General features: G+C 45.8%; 3 protein-coding genes across 3 annotated transcripts in view; 1 reads left to right on the forward strand and 2 right to left on the reverse strand.

Annotated features, from left to right (window-relative positions):
• Positions 1-5243: 5243 nt before the first annotated feature.
• Positions 5244-14474, forward strand: LOC109484069. Its single transcript, XM_019787283.1, has 2 exons — positions 5244-6153; positions 12465-14474. The coding sequence occupies exons 1-2, from the start codon at positions 5567-5569 to the stop codon at positions 12616-12618; spliced, it is 741 nt and encodes a 246-aa protein (XP_019642842.1). The 5' UTR covers positions 5244-5566; the 3' UTR covers positions 12619-14474.
• A 956-nt stretch (positions 14475-15430) lies between these two features.
• Positions 15431-18676, reverse strand: LOC109481923 (NXPE family member 3-like). Its single transcript, XM_019784543.1, has 4 exons — positions 18485-18676; positions 16842-17578; positions 16538-16593; positions 15431-16383 (listed from the first exon to the last, which is right to left on the reverse strand). Exons 1-4 carry the CDS (start codon positions 18584-18586, stop codon positions 15611-15613), a joined length of 1668 nt encoding a protein of 555 aa, XP_019640102.1. The 5' UTR covers positions 18587-18676; the 3' UTR covers positions 15431-15610.
• Positions 18677-19779: 1103 nt separating this feature from the next.
• LOC109481933 (MAM and LDL-receptor class A domain-containing protein 1-like) overlaps positions 19780-22715 on the reverse strand; it is a 13297-nt gene continuing 10361 nt past the window's right edge. Inside the window, exons 14-15 of the mRNA XM_019784554.1 lie at positions 20466-20722; positions 19780-19953 (exon numbers count right to left, since the gene is read on the reverse strand). Coding sequence (XP_019640113.1) covers positions 19861-19953; positions 20466-20722 — 350 coding nt within the window. The 3' untranslated portion in view covers positions 19780-19860. The remainder of the gene's footprint in view (positions 19954-20465; positions 20723-22715) is intronic.

Consider the following 22715-nt stretch of genomic DNA (forward strand, 5'->3'; position numbering starts at 1 on the left):
ACATTCTTTCCTTGACAGATTGCCACTTGAGCCTAGAGTGTAGATCGTCAGAACTAGTGAGTTGTGTTGAGTTCGCTGCAAGCCTAGCTGCACGGTTTTGCATACTCTGTAGTTTGTCTAGCTGTGTCTGTGTTGTGGAGGAGAGTATTGTAGAACAGTAAATCTAGGTGGGATAGAACAAGGGATTGGATGACAGTTTTAAGTGTATCACCTGGGAAGTAGTCTTTATATTTCCTTATTGATGCTATAGTGCTTGCCATTTTATTCTTAACCTTCCTAACATGTTGTCCCCAGGACAGGTGCTGGTCAACGGTAAACCCCAGTAGGTCTGCTTGACTCACCTGAGTGATATGTTTGCCTGCCACGCTGAGGTTTAATTCAGGTTTTTGTTTCAGTTTATGGTGGCTTCCGATGAGGATAGATTTAGTTTTCCCCACATTAAGGACCAGTCTGTTGGTTTCTACCCATCTCCAAATTCGTGTGAGTTCAGGTTGTAGGACTTTTTTTGATTTCTGCAACACTAGGGGCGAAGAAATGGAGAACAACATCGAAAATTTCGAAAGCAATTGTTCCATCCAGTGTTATGTTAGACTACTTAAAGCAACCACTAGGTGCGCTGCTGTGTGGTCCTCTAATCACTTCTTCACATTAAGCTCGTAAGAGCGCATTGAAGCCGGAATCCGTCGAAGCAGGGTTCATGTGACCCCGTCTGTATTTTGTATACGGATCGCATAGGTGCGCTTTCAAACCGTTTATGCAACCTGTGAATACTGCACTTTGTGTATATACCGCTAGATGTCGCCAAAGCACGGTCCATGACCTGAAATCTGATTGTCATTTTCTCTGGTTTGATCAAATTCTATGCTTCTTGATGTAAAAATAGTAATTCAGCGGCCAGCAGCTGGCAACAGGGACTGTTTGTTACAAATAGATACTCAAAACGCACCTCGCCAACCAAACAGGTATGGCCTATTCCACACGATTATAGAAATCAGGGGTGTTTCTAAAATATACATTTACTTCAATATAAAATGCTGCAGTTTATTTTAATCATCCACGACGCAAATGGTCCAAAATCCGCCCACACCAGGACTGAGGGGACAATGTGGGTCAAATGGGCGGATCACGCTTCGGCCGCAAGGATACCCGGAAGTGAGAATCCAGGCAAAAATAAATCTTCAACCGAAAAAACAAAACTTCTATTATTACTTTTCAGCCATACTAGTATCTAATATCATTTAAAAGCAGATTAGGAGAAATGTTAACTCAAACTTTACTCCTAAAAAACCTTTTGGCACTTTATTTTACCGCGGACTATCACGGACCCCGGTCGCGGAAGAACTCGGGTGCGCTCCTTCCCCACTGGTAGACCTCCGTGCTCTTCCCCACACCCCACTCGTAGACCTCCGTGCTCTTCCCCACACCCCACTCGTAGACCTCCCTGCTCTTCCCCACACCCCACTGGTAGACCTCCCTGCTCTTCCCCACACCCCACTGGTAGACCTCCCTGCTCTTCCCCACACCCCACTCGTAGACCTCCCTGCTCTTCCCCACACCCCACTCGTAGACCTACCTGCTCTTCCCCACACCCCACTCGTAGACCTACCTGCTCTTCCCCACACCCCACTCGTAGACCTCCCTGATCTTCCCCACACCCCACTCGTAGACCTACCGTAGAGTGGGGTGTGGGGAAGAGTAGTGAGGTCTACGACATTAACTCGAAAAAGTAGCCTGTCGTTCGAAAGCGCCATCTTTGATGGACCATACCAAACGTGTTTTTTTACATAGGTGTGCAAACGGCCCGGTCTACTAGTAATTAACATGAAGCTGGTAATCTAATTACGGAGACAATCTCAACGGGTTAATTACCAGCCAGATTATATCTGTTACCAACAAAATTTTCACAAATAAGCTTCTGTATGACGGCGTGCTTTTGTCCGATTAAACTGTCAGAATTTGGAATCTAATGCCCTAGATTTGAGTCTGTTTCAATCCGCTGGATTATATTGCAAAGGTAGCAGCTGTGCTTGTGGCAAATAAATTGACATGTCAGACTTGGAGTTGGAAAAAAAGCCATTTATCAACTCGTCCTAAAATCTTATTTCAGTTAATCGTTAGCCAAAGATATGCCTGTGTATCTGATTTCAAGGCAGATTTTGTCATACCCAGTGTAAGGATTGTGCCTGTAATAAATCAGAATGTGCATTTGTGACGTCATGATGCAAACTGTACTCTCCAGCCCGACTCCCCCGACATGTTATCTCTCTGTATTTGGCAAATTTCTACTCTTTCCAGTAGCCTTTCGAAACCTGGTAGAGGCTAAGAGCGAAGCATTTTTGATCTTGTATTAAAACTTTGTAGCATCTACCAGGCTTCGGGAGGCGACTGGAAAGAACAGGATTTGGCCAAATAGTAAGAGATACCATGCCGGGGGAGTTGGTCCGCTAGAGAGTACAGTGACAAACTATACTCTCTAGCGGACCAACTTCTCTGGCATGTTATCATTCTCTGTTTGGCCAAATTCTACTATTTCCAGTCGCCTGCCGAAGCCTGGTAAAGGCTAGCTCCCCCTATGATATTCTGTAGAATTACATACAGCAGAAACAGTACTTGATGAATAACGATTTCGAAGACCCAAACAGGAAGTCGATATTAAAATAGTTTCGTTCTAATCCTAATATCTCGGAGCAGAGCCGTGCTGACAGAGGCGACCTGTTCCTGTGACTCAGACACTACAAATTACGGCTAATTGAGACGCATCGCGATGCGGTTACTCATCTTCTTCTCTACTTTGGAATCATCCCGTCCCTCTGGGCTTGCTGTGATTCAATTTACACTCTTATGAGACAAAAATCATGGAGAAAATGACGAGGGAAAATGTCATTAAGTAATTTCTTCTGGGACGTTGGTGGATAAAAGTGCACCCATAAAAGTCCATCTTCCTCAACCCCAGGGGAAATGGAAGCCACCATAGCCACAAGCTGACAATAATAACGTGTATATAGAGATTATTTACGATCACTAGTCGCGAGAACGTTACAAATATAAGAGCTGTTGCTGTTTCACATCAGTGGAGAGGATGTCAACATCAGACTAACGCCAGAAAGACCCACTGGACTGTAAGGCGCCTACCGAACACTCGCCATTCTGTCCACGTACCGCAGCAGTCCCGACCGATTCTTAAGTGCATCCATTAAACACCGTCCCAGCACTTTTACCTGAAGCGATGTTTGGGTAATGGAAAATCACGGGGTATTCTTACCTAAAGTGAACGCAAACATGACGGTCTGGCTGCACGGTAGATACTTATTACTGTACAACACCGATGATTCTAGTATATTGTCCCTTTATTCTGTCCCTGGTGCTGAACCGTTGTCACCACATGTAGACGACAACCCACACTGTCCCTGGTGCCACGTGTAAACCACCGTCCTCACGTGTCCCCAGGACACAATGATCAAATACCGTCCCGTCATCCACACACATGCACTGTCCCACTACCCTCTCCTTGGTGCTGAACGCCATCCACACACATGTACTGTCCCACTATCCTCTCCTTGGTGCTGAACGCCTTCCACACACATGCACTGTCCCACCACCCTGTCCTTGGTGCTGAACGCCATCCACACACACACATACACTGTCCCACTACCCTCTCCTTGGTGCTGAACGCCATCCACACACATACACTGTCCAACTACCCTCTCCTTGGTGCTGAACGCCATCCACACACATACACTGTCCAACTACCCTCTCCTTGGTGCTGAACGCCATCCACACACATACACGGAGAGGTCCCACTACCCTCTCCTTGGTGCTGAACGCCATCCACACACACATGCACTGTCCCACCACCCTCTCCTTGGTGCTGAACTCCATCCACAAACATATACATACACTGTGTGCTGGGTCTCTTTGCCAGACTTCAATTTTCATTGTTTTTTAAACGAGTAATGACGCACGGTACATTCCTATGAACGGATCTGACAGGCGTTATGTTGCGTGACGGTTGTCCCAGATCTAGTCTTTACTAGAATGTTCATCCTCTCTGCCTCCCTCAAAAGAAATGCTGGAGAAGCCCCAACTTCTACACATGACGAGTACTGCAGCAAATTTCGACAAACTGTCCCTCGTTTGGAGCGTTATATTAGATTTCGCAATCACAAATCCGACGTACACGGGAATTACACAGGTCGACCCCAGTTATAATAACCGACCTTGACTACATAACAGCATCCTATTGCTTTGGAACAGATTATTATATTCCTCCAAAAGAGATTGCATGTTCCAGCCATTATGACTATATAAGAAGAGGCACCATTCAAGACGTCTGATTCTGACGTGTAGCCACCTACAGGTATCAAAACGAGCCCTCTGGATAATTAAGCGCCAATAACACAGATTTTTATCTTCCATACAGTTGTACTAACAATTTGCTTGAACATTTGCCATGACAAAACGGTCATGTTGAATCTCTGGAACCAACCCAGGGCCCCGTTACTGCGGGATCAATCGCACCAAACCTTGCTGTACCCCATGTCTGCATAATGCGGGCTGACGGCACATTCTACCCAGGAATAATTCATCTTTTCTAAGGTGTATCACCTTCCCCGGAAGGATTTCAGAGAAATGGAACCGTATTTTTCCCTTGTGTTTACGACATGTGGAATATTCTGGAAGTCGTGATGGCGTGATTTATCGAGTGGCCGGGAGGAGGGAGAGACAAGGGGCGGGGTTCCTCCCGCGGTTGATACACGCAAAGTGGGCGCGCGGAAGGCGGCAAATTGTCTAGATAAAGAGGTAATAGTCTTTGTGCTATGGACCCAGGGGAGATCATCAGGGCAAAATAGCATCATACGGGTCCCTCCGAGGTTGCTTTTTTCTCACAAATGCGTTGTAATTACGCAATATAACGTTCCCACCGGACTGTATTTATGTTTCCCACAAAATTGCATGCAAGAGTAAATTCTGAGCTGATAAAAACTACACATTTCTTAATAACCGTTCAGTTTCGTTGACACAAAAATCCATTCGTGAATACAGAGCTAGAACACACTGTGCATTATGTATAATATATTGCAATCAAAACTAATTGCTCCATTGGAAACGATTATATCTAGTCTGCAAGAAATATATCAAAGTTCAATTTAGATTTCTGATATAATTCTCATAGGTTCGTAGCCAGGTAAACAACCCCCCATGTGGTAAAATGGAACATCCCTCAACAACGAGGGCGGTGACGGGAAATCTGTGCGAGGCCGTTGCAGTTGCGACAGCGGTGCGTGCGAACGGAGGTGAGCTTAGGCAGGAGGCACTCCGGAGCGATGTATGGTCTCATGGCAGCTCGATTCGACACCTGTGACAGGACCATGGCGACAACAAAGTAGAGGGTTGTGAAGATTCTTAGCTTGAGACAGTAGAAATACTTGGAGGTGTGTCTTAGAATCCCCTGTAGCTCATCCTGGAGTAGCATCGATCAACTGCTACTTCAGCTGGTTCTAGACTGTTCTGTTGTGCTTCAGTAGTTGCTGTTACCGTTTCCGTGAGACCAAACCTCGCAGTCGCCATGGCCGAGCAGCAAGAGGACCACCTGGACAGTCCGCACAAGCCGCCGTCCCGCCGCGGCTCCCACCGAGGGTCCGCCCAGCACCTGGACGTGCCCGGGCATCCGCAGCGCCGCTCGCTCTTCCGCAGACGGAGGCGCAACTCCAAGGTGAGCTTAGAGTACCGGAAAGTACCCCAATGGGCGGCCTGTGGAGTGCCTTGCTACGTGATTTGCCCCATCGTTGGCGGGTTCCTGTTCCTGGCAGTCGGAGGAAGTTTTATTGGTGTTGCCATTACTCTAAAGAATAAGCCTGGGTTCTTCCCCACCGTCATCACCGGACCGCTCATGATCTTGATAGGTCTGGTACTGTTGTCCACCGGTATCGCCTGGTGCCGGAAGGAGCGTAGAAATAGGGCGAACGTTAACGCCCCGAACGACGAGGAGGACGGCGCCGGACAGCCCAACGGGTCGCCCCAGTCCCCGGCAGCGGAGCAGGCCGTGCCCCTGGTCCGGGTCTCCCCGGGAGACAAGCCTTCCGAACCCGCCAACCCTGATGACGTCATCATCGCTGACCCAAACAGCCACATGCCTGACCCCAGCCCAGCCAGGTGTGTATCTATCTGTATCTATCTTCATAAACACAAGATAGAATGTTCTCATCTATAGCTCAGTTCGTAGCAATAAACTTTCTGCGCTGAAAACAAGGCGCCTCCTTACGGTACGATTGGTATTGCAGTACTAACCTGCAGAACGATGCCCCTTGGGACAAGGAACACCACTGAGGAAGATTTCTGCTACATTCCCTTAGAAAAGACTTAACCTACAGCTAGCTGTGTGTGATTGTGTACTCAACATTGTTCCAGCGTGTAACGTGTGCTGCTGATGAAAGTTTCTATATTGTGTAAAACAGACTGATATAAAACAACCTCAATTAACTCCAAATCGTCCTTCACAATACAAAATATTCAGGTTCAAATATTTGGTCCTCGTGTGACTTAATAAGCAAAGCTAACTAGCTTAGTGCATGCTGATATGGGCCATACCAACACTCTTTTAATTATATCTTGGCATTTCTGAATGTACTGAAAATGTTGTTTTGTTTTGTTTTGTTTTGTTTTGTTTTGTTTTGTTTGTCTGTAGACTTTACACATGCTACAGTTCGTGTGATTTCGTTCAGCAACACGACATTTACCTACACAAAACAACGCAGAACAACACCGAACCCCGCATTATCGAGGAAAAGAGGATCGATCATTTTTATGCATAAGCCGATTTCCGACCTGATCCGCACGCAGATAGGAAGATAAGTTCGAAGGTGGTAACCCCAAGGACCCAGTCTCCTTGAAAGGGTACTTTCTAGAGAACTTTTTAAAGGATTTTCTCATATGGGACACGCACGTACACACACACGCACACATACACATGCTAGCAGACACGTACACCCCTGAACTTCCCAACCCGAGCACTGAAGTAACTTATCCCAGTTGGCTGCAGACGTCCAAATGAAATCTTGGCTATTAGCCTCTGAGTCCATAGAATAGTGGAAGTGGCGATGTAAATCCTACCGGTATCGACCACGGACATGCGGCTCAAGCACAAATTATGTCGAAGGCCGTGACGTGCACGTTAGTTTGCTGGCTGGCTTCATCATTCAGCCCACTTCCCTGTGTATTTACAACTCTATGCAGTGTGTGCATGTGTGCTCAGCTTAGGAGCTGAAGAAGATGAGGCACGCTTTGGGAAATGGCACAATTTTCTTCAGTAGTTTTTCTACGGCAAAGCACATTTGGAGATTTCATGGTGCCAACTAATCATATTAACACGCTACATAATCCCATATACACAGCAACATGATGAATGGTTTCCTGTGATGTACGTCACACACAGCATTCTATCCGACACACATAACTGTGGCTTTTAGTAACATGGGTTTAGTCGACAGATGTTTTTAAGATATGATATTTCCAGTTTGACAGTGTTACCTTGTCGTGTATCATTCTAATAGGAAATGTACGTAGAACTAGTAGCTCGTTGTATTAAAAATGTCACCAATATTGTAATAATCTTCGTTGACAATACCAACCAATTGTTAGGACTGGGAGGCCTTCGGCGATTGCATACCTGACTGAAGACAGACAAAATAATTTTGAAAATAAACCCCACTACATTTCAGAAGGGGAAGGGAAGGGTTAATGAACTTTGACAAATGTTATCGAATTCTATATTTGGAAAGAAAAAAAACAGACCTATAATTTCCAATGTAGTATCGGGATCCCCCGTAATGGTAACGAGATTTAACCAGAGTTCGTTTTGTGTGCCAGCCATCACGGATGGATCTATATGGCTTCCTCCCCATACCCGTCTCTGTTTTCTGTCTGCATTTTATGTCCCTTATCGATTTTCCCGGCTGCGCGGGCATGGAATGTGAATATGTATCGCAGATTTTAATAACCGGCGGCATCTATACCGATATTCCCTTAATGCGATTTTAAGAGTGGAGCCTCCGGCTGGGCTGCATTGAACTGACGTAACCTCTTTTGAATATCGATCTACTGACCCACACGAAACCTTAGATAGTGAGATTATATTACTATGATACATATGTCCCTGTAGACGTTGTGTAATCCGGAAAGTCGCCAGCGCTGTGGCAGAGTCTGACAATTTTCCGTCCCCGGCCTTTCTACTGATCCGTCTTAAAGGCGCTCCTCGGAACGGTGGACCCAAGACGCCTTCTGAATTATTCAGTGATGTACTTTTTCAAATCAAATGAAAGATGGCCCGAGGAAATCCCATCCGTGCCCTGCAGTCCTTCATCCGTCATTAAGGCCGACAGTTTTATTTGCTTACAATTGATCTTAAGGGATGACCACATCCAATTTTGTATGACGTAACATGTACCACCCATATGTATCAGGCTGGGCGGGTTGAGAGACAGTAAATAGAACTGGTCCTCTGGTAAATTTGTACAGCACATACCGTTATGTTAACGTGGGAGTTCAACTATCATATCTGCGTAGACGGTGATAGAAAAGTCGACACATTACGAATTCATGGTCCTTAACGTTACATTTTGCTTCATGCTTCACAATCATGCTTCATATATCACATACGATGGACGATAAACAGAGACGTTATAAAACAACCATCTGGTTCCCTGCCTCTGTGGTGTGGTTGTGATTCAGTATCGTTTTATACTCAAGTTAGAATTCTCCTCACGACCAACAGTACGTATTTACGAGTTGTTACTTTGCTGGTACGGTACGTAAATAGCCCGCAGCGCCCCACTCCTCGATCCAACGCCAGCTTATCTATCAAACCTTACTGCATCAGGGGAGCTGTAAGGCATCCCGTCCATTTCCAAAGCTTCAATTCAAATTGTCAGCGCAGAATTCCAGCGGGAGATGTTCATGTTTACATTATGATTCACCAAAGCGATATTGTGTGCGTCAAATTGATAACGGCGGGAGCGCTAAGTGTTGTTTTTTTATGCGGGTCGTCTGTGAGCCATCACCTGCCGCAGCACACAATGACAATGGCCTGCCATTAAGACGTCCATCTTCCGTGACTGTGGCATGAGGGCATGTAACCTGGGTCAGCAGTAGGAGAGGCGGTGCTGGGTTAATCTGACCCCCGCACGCCCCATGCCTCGGAAGGTAGAACGCACGCATACTGAACTCCTGCACCACCGGGCTTTGCAAATGGCTCAAGACGGTTCCTCAAGAGTTGAGGCCATCAGGGGGGATTTAATAAAAGTTGTAGAGGCGGAAGAGTGATTTAGTAATGGTGAATAATAGCACAACTTTATGGCATTTCGGTCTTCTCTTTCACCCGCGGAGCTTTAGTTGGCGTATAATGCGACATTGAAATTGCCATGCGCTGTTGGTTGATGCGTTTGGGGGACAGTTTGTTGCAATTAGGCAGTTATCCAAATTGCGTGAATTGGTAAAAACCCCTGCGTTGTAGTAACTGCCACTTCTGCGTTCATATACGCCTTAATGACCCAAAGTACCCCCTTTATATCATTTTGGTAATAAACAATGTAACAACCAAGGCTGTTAAACTTGAAGTTGTCGTCTGTACATGCCCCGCGATCTTAAAAGGATTTTCGGAAAGACTCGTCCTCCAGAACAATAAAAACCTCAAACAGCGTCGCAGCAGTACTAATCAATTTAAGGATTTGCCGGCAATTCTTCCCCCAAAAAGCGGCGCTAAAGTACCACAAGGGGAAAATCCTGCCGCTGAGTTGGTCCCAATCAGGCTTTCTCCTGGCGAGTTAATTGGATGTGGCCAAATCTCCCCCGTACGGAGCGGGCCGCTGTAACTGCCCCGCCCGGCGGCTGATGGACGTGTCCCGGTACCGGCCGTACGTGCTCCACATGTACAACAACAACAAGTGGTACACTAAAGGAGCACGCCCGTCGGAACGTATCCATCCAAAGCCATGAATATGGCAATAAAATCCCGTCTATTACGTCCGACTCTAACCGAAATGTATCATACCCTACCAGGGAGTCAAATGTGAACGTCAGTGCACAATAGGCCTACAAATTAAGGGCCTATTCAACAATCAACTCTTCTGAGAGACAGACGATATATTCAAGATTACACATGATGTAGATAGATAACGTAACATATGAGTCCACAATGAGCCGTCTTTAACAAGTCATATTCTGTAAGATATTCAGGTTCGTGCGGATGATTGTTGTGCTTTTACGCGACCCCCCGTGTTGTTGGAGTACCCCCACTTACTAAGGCTTACCTTTAAAAGCCTCCGTATGAGCTATCTCCAGCTAATGTTACTGCCTATGTTTATTGCCTTCCGAAATGTCAGATACTTCAATCATGTTCATCCAAGTTGGCTGGTGCCCACGCAGGCTACTTATCCATTTCTAATGCTAATAAAGTAGCTGATTTTTCTGATTGAACACGATTTTTTTCAGTAATGATTATACACGCAGTTTTCAGTAATGATTATACACGCAGTTGGACTTGGATCTACTTTGTTATGGGGGATTTTCACCTGGGTTTGGTTGGGTTCTATGACGTAAATGTAGCGGCCCCTAGCTGAAGTGTCCATTGGGTTTTCCGTGCACGTATGTCATGCAATATTTAGGCGTTGCTAACGATTCCCGTGGGGTCCAATCGAACCCCGGCTACCCAGGTTCTCATAACGCCCGTGCCGTGCGGCGGGTGAGTTACGGCCCGGGGACTCTCCTGTCCCTGATTAATTGTACAGATACGCGCCATGATTGTTACCACTCTCACACACCGGCTTCCCTGTCAGCCTGGATGTAGTCATCAAGTTGGGAGGCGTTATATTCACTCTTTTCTCCTGATTGGCCCCGAAAAGAGCAGCTTTACATTAGGACATTAACAATGTATGTTATTGCCAGTTTGCTGTCTATAGAGCGGCGTAATAAACAAATCACTGATTGCCCCCGCTCCCTGCTATAGCTCTGACGACTGCTAAAAAGCCACGGCTGAGATGTATGCTAGTAATCAGTAGAATGTAGGAGTCCGAGGTTGAAAGTTCGGAAGGACCGGGATTTGCAGCGAGGTACCCTTAAAGCGATGCACAAGGCGCGGGGATTGGTACCGATATTGATCTGCTCCAAGACCACTGCTGATCGAAGACTGATCTGACTTCCAGCGGGGATCGATTTCCAATTACGGAGGCCCTACATAGAAAGGGGGGTTTTGCAGCTCAATTGTGTAGAAAATGTCATTTTACCGTATTTCTCATGCTGTTTCGCACGTATGAATTTTCACTCTCTGACGATTGGCGCATATATAATTTTGTTACGCTGTCATCTTTATCTCATCTGGGATATCATTTTTGTCGAATTACCTCTGAAATGCCGGGTGTAGATATACGCTGATGACAGGTTATGACGATTTATTTCTAATTCACGACGGCGTGCGAGAATGAAAACCGTAACATAAAGAATATTGCGCCGTAAAATTCAAATGCTACACGCCATAAAATGGCGCGTTCCGTGGGCTACCTTCAACAAATACATCAACTTGTTAAAGGACAAAAGTTCAGGGAAACAAGCCGGGATTTATGGCCGAGATTTACCATACAGATAAACAGTGTATCCGTCTGCATGCCTCTCAGATCTCTAGTCACGTTACGTTCCTGGGAGAAATGTCATAATGCGGCACCTTCCTTATCAGCCGAATCTGTCAGCACCACTGGCGACATGTCACAACTGACATGTCTCACTGGGGATTTGTTCGCTCTTTCCTGTACAATAACATACTTAAGCTGTCGTAAACATACACGTTCCTAATGCATTATTCGTAAGAGACAAGTATATAACTCATATTCTCTATTCGTAAGAGACAAGTATATAATTCATATGCTCTTCCTTTCACTAATATTCCACGAAAAGCCGACGAATGAGATGCTCATCTTTGATATCTCAGCTGTATAATCTCCCCTTTATCTGATTTTTACATTATTCCATATCTGAAGGCATTAATCATGCCATGTTGCTGGAAGCAATAGACTCATTGGACAGAAATGAAAAGAACGAACATGTTTTGTGCTATATACCGGCCTGAGGTGCGGGTATACTGGAGGGAAGAAAGAGGGTTGAATCCACACTCGGCCCCTTTCACCTGCTGAGTTGAAAGGCAGGCATGCCCAGAATATGAATGAGAATGATATCGAGCTCCCTGGTGTGTAATGGAATATTATGGAAGTAGGCCAGTAGTTTCGATTTTCTCGAGACGTACGTGAAGAATCTCAGTAGCTTAGCTAGATGAATAGTACGTCCGCGTACCCAGCGTAACGGGGTCGGCTATGGTTGATGTATGGCCGGCTGGGGGTGGGTGATGGGAAAACCGTGTCATGTTAAAGGATTATGAACGAATGATTGAAAAGTAATCCTGTTTTCTCTCTCTCTATCTGCAGTAACAAAGCACCAGATGGAGAGGTGCCTTATGCTGACAACCCCGCGGCTCCAGCGGCCTCTCAGCCACCCGATGACGGCCCCAAAGACAACCCCGGGGAGGGAGCCGAGGAACCGCCGCCCTACAACAACGAGGCGGATAAAACCAACTCGTAAGATGTACGGAGATGGAACAGAGTCTCAATCAAACACCGACTCTATATCAAAGAAGAACAGTATCATATTGAAGCGCACCCCGTGTGTGCGTGTGTGTGTGTGAAGACGAGATGGACTCGGAGTGTGGTGTTGTGCTGGATCCTTGTAAAGTGACGGTCAATCCAAATATACGTCCTCCCGTGTCCTGTATTTGGGTGGCTTCAGTCTTTGAACGAGCACCTCCCGCACCAGTTTTTCTTACTGCACTTCTGTGTGAGATGACGTCAGCTGCACCGAACTTGTGGACCTGTGGTGTGCACTATATTTACCCAAGACTATTCCTATATCCTGAGCGAGAATCGACAATGAAATGCGTACTTTGTTTACAATGATCAGCTACATCAACTATTGTGAGACTTTTATAGAAATGGCACCGAATGGCAAACGCAAAGGAAGGACGCGAAACTGACTGAAAATAAATATGCCTTGAGTTATTTTTCCACTTTTAAGACTGATATGCTGATACACATATCAAACACAGCATAGAGGACTAACTTTGTTTTCAGTTTCCCGGATCTTGGTACGGGAGAATTAATTAGGGTCAGCTCTCGTGCCCAGAGCAGTCAGGTCCCTGACGTGACGTAGAGAATGTCCTGGTTTGACGCAGAATCGATGAATTTTCATCTCCATGCCTATCTTCACAGGCAAGGGTATTGTGTATATCAATGACTCATGAATTATAAAGGGGCCAGCACTTTGTGTGGCCTCCCTTCCACCGATTCTCAAGATGAAACTCATGCATGATTGATTTGACCCCATGTCAAAAGACTATTAAAAACGGTGCTGCCACGAAGGAGTATCTGAATTAGTAGACACAGCGAATGGTTAAAATGGCAAGTCAGCACAAACTAACGGTTACAGATTCTGAGGAAACAAATGGATAACAAATGATAGCAGATGTCTGAGAACTGATCTTTCGCTAAAAATAGTCGCTGATCAGTAGAATAATATAGCGTGATATGTTGGAGAGACAGTGGAGGACAGGGGTGGAAGGGAGGTTACACAAGACCTTAGTTTGTCGCGTCCTGCGCTCATCACTGCCGAAAAGGCAACAGTCTTCCGAGCCATGATTTATTGAAAACTATACAGCATAATACTCTAGCGTACTACAGATACGATAGCTGGAATTAATAGTGATGGGCGCTCTAATGGCTCTGTAAAATAAGCACTTTGATACAACGATATACATACATGGTAGATATTCTTAGCTGTTCACAGATTATACCACAATATCACAATGAATTATAGACTATCAAGAAGAAATGCATGCCTACTATGATAATCCCAATTGCCTTAATATCAGAACCATTTAATCGAGTGGGTTGGAGGCAGGGGTGGGGAGCATCCATGTCATTGCTATCTTACCGAGCTGAGGACTGTGATGACAGTACGGGCTGGGCTGCCGCTGAGGCTGGACGTGAGAACAAGCATGTATTCCTTCCCATGGAAAGACAGCATAAAGACAGCAAGTACCAACACGGCGGCATCTTACAACAATATATCAACGTGTTGAATTCTTCACAAGCACCACTACTACACGCACCCAGCAAGCGGCAGTCGGCTGTGGGTCGGACATTGGACTGAGGTCATAAGAACAGTAATGACTCAGATGTTCTACTGTTTCCGACACAGTTTTGTATTGTTTTCTACTTTCGGTATCTTGTCTATCGCTGGTGAGAATCGCCGCTATACCCCTTGATATCATTATCTCAAAAGTGACCACAAAGGAACAATTAATACATTATTTGAATGTTTGTAAGAAAACACGGTGATGACGTGAGGCAATGCTGTACGGTAAATATGAAATAAATGTCAGCACACCAGTAAAGGGGTCTGTGTCATTACTGCATGGTTGGTTTTTTTAATATCCCAGAGCCAAAGCTTTACAGTATTGCTGTTACCATCGGATGTATTCCGTGTCAAATTCCAAGGCAAAAAAAGAATGACGGGGACTATATGCACCCTAAAAGGGGGTGAGCTATAACGTTTTCCCCGCATCACACGACGCCGTCTCCGCGGCTCCCTGCACGTCCGCCTTGAGGGACCTCCCATTTCAGCACCAAGGACATTGCCCGCTGGCGGATGTTCACACTCCGCAGACTGTACTAATTTGTCTGTGGGAGGCTTTGTACAGTTCTGTTTAACACGCTTTTCAGCATTAATATTCTTTACATTATTTTATGTAGAGATGATGGCATTCATTTGTTTGTCATGATCATTATATTGGACTATGAAGTAATCCAGTGCACACATTAAACCCGAACAAAAACGACATATTCACGTATAAGTGGTCAACGTTAACACCACTGTTTATTGTAATACGTCCTGACAGACAGTACGAATACAACGGAACACAAGAGAACAAAATTTTGTCAACCTCCCACCATGAATCGCATGATTGGACTAGATACGAACAAATATTTGTTGCCTTTCTTCGGGTTTTCCTTAAACTCTAGAAAAAAATGATCGGACAGAACAATATAGTTTGGAATTATTCTTTGGGAAGAAGAAAGAAAAGAAAAGAATGAAATAGAGAAGGAGGGAATGCAGGAAGGGAGGACGATATTTACGAAATAAAAGAGAAAGAGAGCGAGACCAAAGGACAACACCCCGCGGGTACATGCGAAGGAAACATGCGCTTCACATTCTGTATGTGCCGTACACTAACATGTGAAAATGTACATTTGTAAGTTAGATTTCACTAGATACACTTGATATCCTTTTACATCTTCTACGTCTCATCACTTTCCCTAATTACTATTTGTGGTGACAGGTTCGGTAGATATCGGATAAGAGATCTGACGTCTTCACATCTTATCTAATCTAATCGCAGGTTTCATTGTACCGTAAACATTCTCCTTACTGCTGATCTAAACGATATGTTGTTGTGTTTGGCACATTCAAAAAGAGGTACATCAAAGCCAAGGGATGCTACCGACAGACACACACTGTATCATGATGGGCAGATGTAAGATAATAACAGGCTGAGTTCACTGTCAACTACGTGAACGTTAGGATGAGCGTCATCCGGGTACTCTTGGCACAACGTCATCTCCCATACATCCAATATGGCGACCGACTCATGCCTCCCAAATATGTCCCGTATCACCACATTCAACTCCTGAGCCAACCAATCACTGGACTGAACGCTTATGAACAGCTTATCGTGTCTCCGTGTGTTGCTAGTCCTGATGATGACTTTTGTGTAGGGAGAGCGGTGAATTAACCGCTTGATGGCGTGGCTGATGGCATAGAGACGGGCACGGAAGGCTACCAGAGGTTCAGCTACAAAATGTGCCCACAATCCGAGAATCACAACCACATCGGGACCACCGGCCAACTGGTCAAGTTCATCAGCAACGTAGTGAATGTTTCTGAAACTGATGTTGATCTTTTTCTGTATGGGTTCGCCGTGAAAACGGAAATGCAGGCGGATGTTGCTGGCGTTGTCGATGGCGGCGAATGGTCCGATGAACTCCTGCGACTTGGTGATCTCTTCCGACTGTGCAGATATGCGGTCCACCAGTCGAAAGTACCATTGTCGCATGGTCGAGTCCCCTTGCATGAAGACGGTCTTGTTTCTAAGACATTGTAGAACGTCTCCCGTCTGGAGGAAGTGCCTGGCCCGGCATGACAGAGAGTACCAGAGCCTGTTGTACCAGTACCCTTCCGACGGCGTCTGGGCAAGGCACGGGCCACACCGCGGCAGAACCTCTGACTCTATGCCTGAGAAAACAAGAAACAACGTTAGCGGTTCACGAGTTCGTAGGCCAAACAACATGGAGTATCTACATATATGCACTAGAAGCTGTTGCTGTTTCGGTTTGTGACTGGGTGAAAGAGAATTTCTATTTGACGTTGAGATCTGTTTGTCTCCCACCTCTGTCCACAACACGGATAAGTGTGCTCCTCCTCATGTCTCTCTTCAAAAGCAGCCTGCAATAACAGAAATGAAGTTTGAGAATGGTTTGAAAGGCAATGTCACGGAAATACGGCATTACAACCTATAGCATTAAAAAGCAATATGGAAAGAGATTTCTTCTAAGTGGAGACCTTGTGAAAATTTAGTGATGAAGATATTACACTTAATTCCACGGGACCCGGGCATTATTGTCATAAGTATCCCATGGAAGTGTAATTGGAGGACCTGCCTTGAGACGTACAATTTCTGTCTTCTATCTCACCTGGAAAACAGTCTCTTTTCGTCCCCACTTATCAAAGATTCCACCAGTCGCTTGGTCCTATTGTAGTCGAACTTGCAGACATGTATGGCACTACAGGGGTAGTGCTTGGGGCGTTCGCAATGCCACGTAGCGTTCACTGACTTCTTGGAAAAGTCGCAGAGCATTTTTCTCGGGAGGCTGGTGTTTCTCTGTCCCGTGCAGGGCGTCCATTCTCCCGGGCGTTCTGTTCTCTGGTCCTGAAAATGGCAGAAGAATACTCTCCTGTTTGGTATAGTGTCTCTGATTTGCTTGATCACTTCTACCGCCTCGCTAGGGTGGACTAGCTGTGTGTGGACCTGTACTGTCCCCGCCCAGGCAAGCACGAACTGTACGGTGTACGTGCCGTCCCCGTGGTCCGTGATCTTGCCGGCTGTGCTGGCGTTCACGGAGTCTTTGGAGACCAACTTAGCTCGGAAGAAGTCTCCACCATAACGCTTACGCCGACCTCTTCTATCTAGCGCCACGATTTTCATTCTGAGTATGTCGCCTTTTGCATATATGGCTTTGAAATTAGGGAATATCAACTTGGTCTGTGCAGCGCTGGTTACAAGGTCATAGTCAATGAGACCGTTCCATCTCCGCCATGGCACAGTCAGGTGACGTAACGCCGGGAGCTGCTGCTGATTGGTGGAGACCAGAAAGTAACGATCCGCTCTGATCAGGAGGCTCCAGGCCACCATCTTGCTGAGGTTGACATTCTGAAACAACGTGAGGAGAAGATTAAATCTGCCGAATATAGCAACAACTGGTTTAATGACATTTTCACAACTGAGCCTTCTGGGAATTTGGATTTAGTGACTGGGGCGACGGTATCATGAACCTTTGAAGTGTTTTTGTTTTTTATAATGACGCTGCATGGCTTCGACACACTAGCTTATCATTTACATGGGTGTGAAGGATACAGGAGTTGGAGACAGTTTAATTTGATTAATTGGTTTTATTGGTTCGGCTGTATATTAAAGACATACTGCACATATAAAGGCGTAACGTTATGCAAACACACGACTTTAGGCACTATATATCTTTTTGTGCAGAATTAACAAAGCATTAGTTATTTTAATTTATTACGAAGGTGTGTTTTCACGCAGACGAGAGTGTGAAGATTGCAACCGTCAACAACAAATTCCACCTGCAAGTGTAGCAAGTTTTCAGAAAACAACTACGCCCCTCTATATTACTTTACTTTATCAGACCGACCCCAACGGAATAACACACGTACCAGCCCGCTTTTAGAGCATCTGTGTCGATTTACATGTATATATCCAGGCAAAACGTGGATACCCCTACATCACATGCACCTCTTTCCTTGGTCTCGGTACTACCGACTTCCCCTATCTGGGCCCCAAGACGCACTACACACCGCGACCTGCACCACACTACCGGCGGATGTGAATAATCCAATTTGGACTTCAACATTGCCCCGTGCAGCATGATTATTTCAAGGCCACTGGAGGCCTGAGTGCGAGGGGAGTAATTGGTTATGTCTGCGATATAAAACATCCCACCCCGCGCCCGGACACGCACGCAACATCGCAATCACAGTCAGACACAAGACGGCACACCAAGGCTGTGTTACCCACGGCTATTACACAGAGGCTACGAACCAGGTAGATATAGATCGCCGTGGCGAGAGCCGTCGCGCTGACCAGGACTAGGAGCAGGTACCGCTTCCTCATGACGGACTTCCACGGCGTCACCCTCTTCATCACTCCGGTCAGCTCAGCTCCGCCGTGCTGCGGGCAAATACATGGGCGGGATTCCGGGGGTCATTTTTGTTACGACAGGGTTCGGCTGGTAACGTAAACGCAAGGCAGTCACCGGCAATGCTGAGAGTGAAGGTCAAGGTTCAAGCAAAACAGGAAGGGCTAGAGAAAGAGAATCCCTTGCCGGCGGACACCAATGGAACTAGAACGGGCCAAATGTCAGCGGACATACAGAGATATGCGGCGCACGATCCTCCAGGGCCCCGTTAGAGACAGGACGTGCGGAAGCAAGGATAGATTAGATAAACCCCATTGTGCACAGGTTTATTTCATTGGAATCACCCATTGATGCTATGGCATGCTTCCTTGTCGTCCGCAGGGTAAAATGTGCAGTGATATGGAGAAGGCTCCCTTTTTATCGTTCTTAAGACGGGTACATACCGAAGTCAAGGCTAACCACATTATATATGTTTTCCAGATGTGCGCATCAATACACTTGCTACAGGAGACATTCTATAGTCTCAACCTTAGACATGATTATTCATATCACGTCTTCATGTAATATTATGATTTCAGGACGATCCCCAAGGCTGAAGTTGAATTGTTTGATGAGCCTTACCACCATCAGCCTTATGTTGCCAGTCATTTGATTATCACGGACGTAAAAATCAGCCGGAACCATCCGGGATCGTAACTGGGGCGGTTTCTATGTGTCCCCGTTCTTATGACCGGTGTTACAGGGACAAGTACTTCCTGTCAATGGAGAAGTTACACTCCCTCACACCAGCCAACTATGTAATGTAACACTGACTGATTCAACTTGGACAGACGGTGTAGATTTGGTACACTTGAAAGTGTGACATGTGATTCGATGTGATAGGATAGGACAAGTCGGCTACTTGCCAGCGTAGTTGACACGAGTATGTCATGTTGAAGGGCGATTCTACCGGTTCGTTAATACAGGTGAACATATGCACTGCAGGGTTTTCCTAGGGAAAACAGCTGGGATGTAAAATGTTATCCGTATAATAACACGGTATACTACTCGTATCTCTTGCAAATTATCAAAAGAAACCTTGGCCAAAGCAAGAACTTGCAATTGAAATTGGGAATGAAAACAGTCTACACTGCCGAATTTATACAAACTTTTTTCTAAGGTAATATAAACGTCTCCATACACAAAGCAAAACATTTGATCAAAGCAAGACGCTTTATTCAGGATTATGACCCCTTTATGATTTACCAGACTACATACAGCCTGGATCTGAAGCGACACGTTACACAACATCACAGCGCCCGGCCCGCCATTCAATGTCGTCCAAGCCGATGTCACTGTAGGCGTAACAACCGATGTAGTCCTGGAAGTGGAGCTGTGGGAAATCAATAGAGAAGAATATTAAGGCAGAAGGTCAGAAAGTACCACATTTGTATGTTTGTTCTCATTTAGTTGTATTTGATTAAATCTGTACTACCTTACAGGGAAGTAGATATATCTCCAGAGCAGTTAGTCGTTTTCAACTTCCCACCGTCCATTATTTCAGCGATAAAGTCTAGTCATTATTGAAATCAAAACACTCAGTTACCGATAGCTTCTCCTTTTAATGAGTTAGGAGGGGAGGGGGAGGGTTAAGGTAATAACGTAAGGTTCCTGTGATTGGATACCCATTGGTGATTCCATTGGTGATTCCTCCCTTCCATTTCAACTTCTAAGTGCAGATATGATATGATTTGATATGATATATGATATGATACCGTATCGTATCATGTGATATCATATCATAAGAATTGGTATGATATGATATATGATATGATATATGGTATGATATATGGTATGTGATATGATATATGATATGATATGATATGATATGATATGATATCTGACCCTGAAGTCTGTGCCAGGGTTGACGAACACGTCCGCCCGTTTCCACAGGTCTCCCTGTTCTCCGATCAGCTCGAACACCAGCTGGTCAGTCCCGGCCCGGTCCACGGTGCGCATGCGCAGGAAGCCCGTGTCCCGACCGTACATGTGGTACCAGAAGGTGACGCAGTAACCGGAAGTGGACGCAGGTATTTCCGGGCTGACCAGGGTGCCCAGGTCACTCCTGTCCTGACTGGACGCCTCGACGAAGATGTAATGACCTGTAGGTAGAGTGGGAAGGTACCAAGTAATAAGATTCCTTAGATAAATTTCTTACGCGGCTTTCTTAACAACTTTAACTTCGTTACAGAACGTCTCTTTAATGGCTACTCGTGAAACAAAACGATGTTGGTTTCTCCATTTAAGTAACGGTAAAGGCAGATACTGAAATTGTTATTCAAACTTTTCAAAACTATTCAGGTATATACTGGGACCCGAATATGAGGGCTTGCACGACGTGAGGTTACTCAACTTACGTCGGTTTGCACGCGTGCCGATACTCATTTCCGCGACTGTTTGCACGCGTGCCGATCCTCGCGCTGTGCTGAGTTCGCACGCGTGTATGTCCTCGCGCTGCGCTGACCTTGCACGCCCGTGGAATTCCTCACTACAAACCGAGTAAACACGCATGTTGTGGGCGCAAAAGTGGAGGGCAGAACGCCGTAATGCCGGACCGAGCCTGACTAACTACCGTTGCGTGCATTTCCTCGAGGCGTCCCAAATTTACCCGCACGTGTATTTCCTCACTAAGAGCCGGGTAGACACGCATTTCGCGACCGTATAATGTGCGACCGAAGGCCGGGCATTTTTACTACATAAGTGCACGGAGCGACCTGTCGGCCAAATCAGTTCAAAGACGTGCTCAAAATAAACGAGGTTTCCGTGGGCACGCACAACGAGCGGGAGAACAGCGATGTATTTTTTTTTAACGGACCATTTTGATAAGACATATCACCGAATCGACCGGGGCGTCTCAAGGCGTCTCAAATTTACCCGCATGTGTATTTCCTCACTAAGAGCCGGGTAGACACGCATTTTTGGGCGCGTTGTGCTAATATTTCGCCGCACGTACATCATCGTCGGACGATAATTTTCCGACGGTTTGGCAAACCACTGGAACGTATGAAATTATCGGCCGTGCGTACGGAACCTGTCTGAGTGCGGGGCGCATACGCCGCCGGAAAATTTTGTACGTGCCTCGGTAAGTTTGGTACGCGGGTCAAAACTGCGGGTGCAAGGTTGCCGCATTATCGGCCGTGCGTACGGAACCTGTCTGAGTGCGGGGCAGTTTCATACGACGCCGGAAAATTCCGTACGTGCCTCGCTCGTAAGTTTGGTACGCGGGTCAAAACTGCGGGTGCAAGGATGCCGCACTACCGGCTCGAACCTGGGCGACCGCCGACAACGGTTTCATACGTGCCTCCGCGGTGCATCCATGGAGTTATTTAATCTCTTTGGTAAATCGGAGTGTGGCCGAATTTATATGTTTATGTTCAACTAATAATTTTTAAATTTCTTCCGGCTCAGTTTTGTTTCGTTTTGTTTTGTGAAAGAACCTTCATTTATTTCTCTTTATTTTGATACGTACACATTTTGACCCGGTGTGTGTATACGGCCGTCTAGATCTGTGCTGTAATTTATAAAAGCGTGGCGGTCGCAGAGACTTATCATGTATTAAAAAACTAGAAGACAGCAGAGAGCATCACGTACTACGTTACTTAGTAGTATTTGTGAATGTGTTAGTTTCTCTAACGTTACATAATAAATTTTCTCAGTCATACGTCTAGCGTTTGTGTGGCTACCATATCTCGTACCTATCTCGTAGATTACATGAAAAATAGAGAACATATTCCACTTGCAAGTTTTACAAAGCATACACCGATAGTGTTACAAGTTACAGTCGATGAATGATTCACGTACGATAAAGCGGCTAAATACGCACACACTAGAACGAAAATCTACACACACGCTAGAATATCCAAACAAAGAAACAAAATGGCAGATGGCGTGGTTTTCAAACGTCCCGTCAGTCAATGCGGCAAGTCGTGCGGCGGGAAATTTGAATGCGTTTTTTTTATTCGAAATGCGATTGTTCTTTTTACGTAACAGGCTATAGCTAGCGTTATTTATAGTTCGTTGTGAGTGCAGTAGAGGAAGAGACATGGCCTTAGGAAGACGTAAACAACACTCAATTAATGACACATTGGGAGGTAG

Source organism: Branchiostoma belcheri, unplaced genomic scaffold (assembly GCF_001625305.1).
Source record: "Branchiostoma belcheri isolate BF01 breed outbred unplaced genomic scaffold, Haploidv18h27 scaffold11, whole genome shotgun sequence".
Classification (NCBI taxonomy): domain Eukaryota; kingdom Metazoa; phylum Chordata; class Leptocardii; order Amphioxiformes; family Branchiostomatidae; genus Branchiostoma; species Branchiostoma belcheri.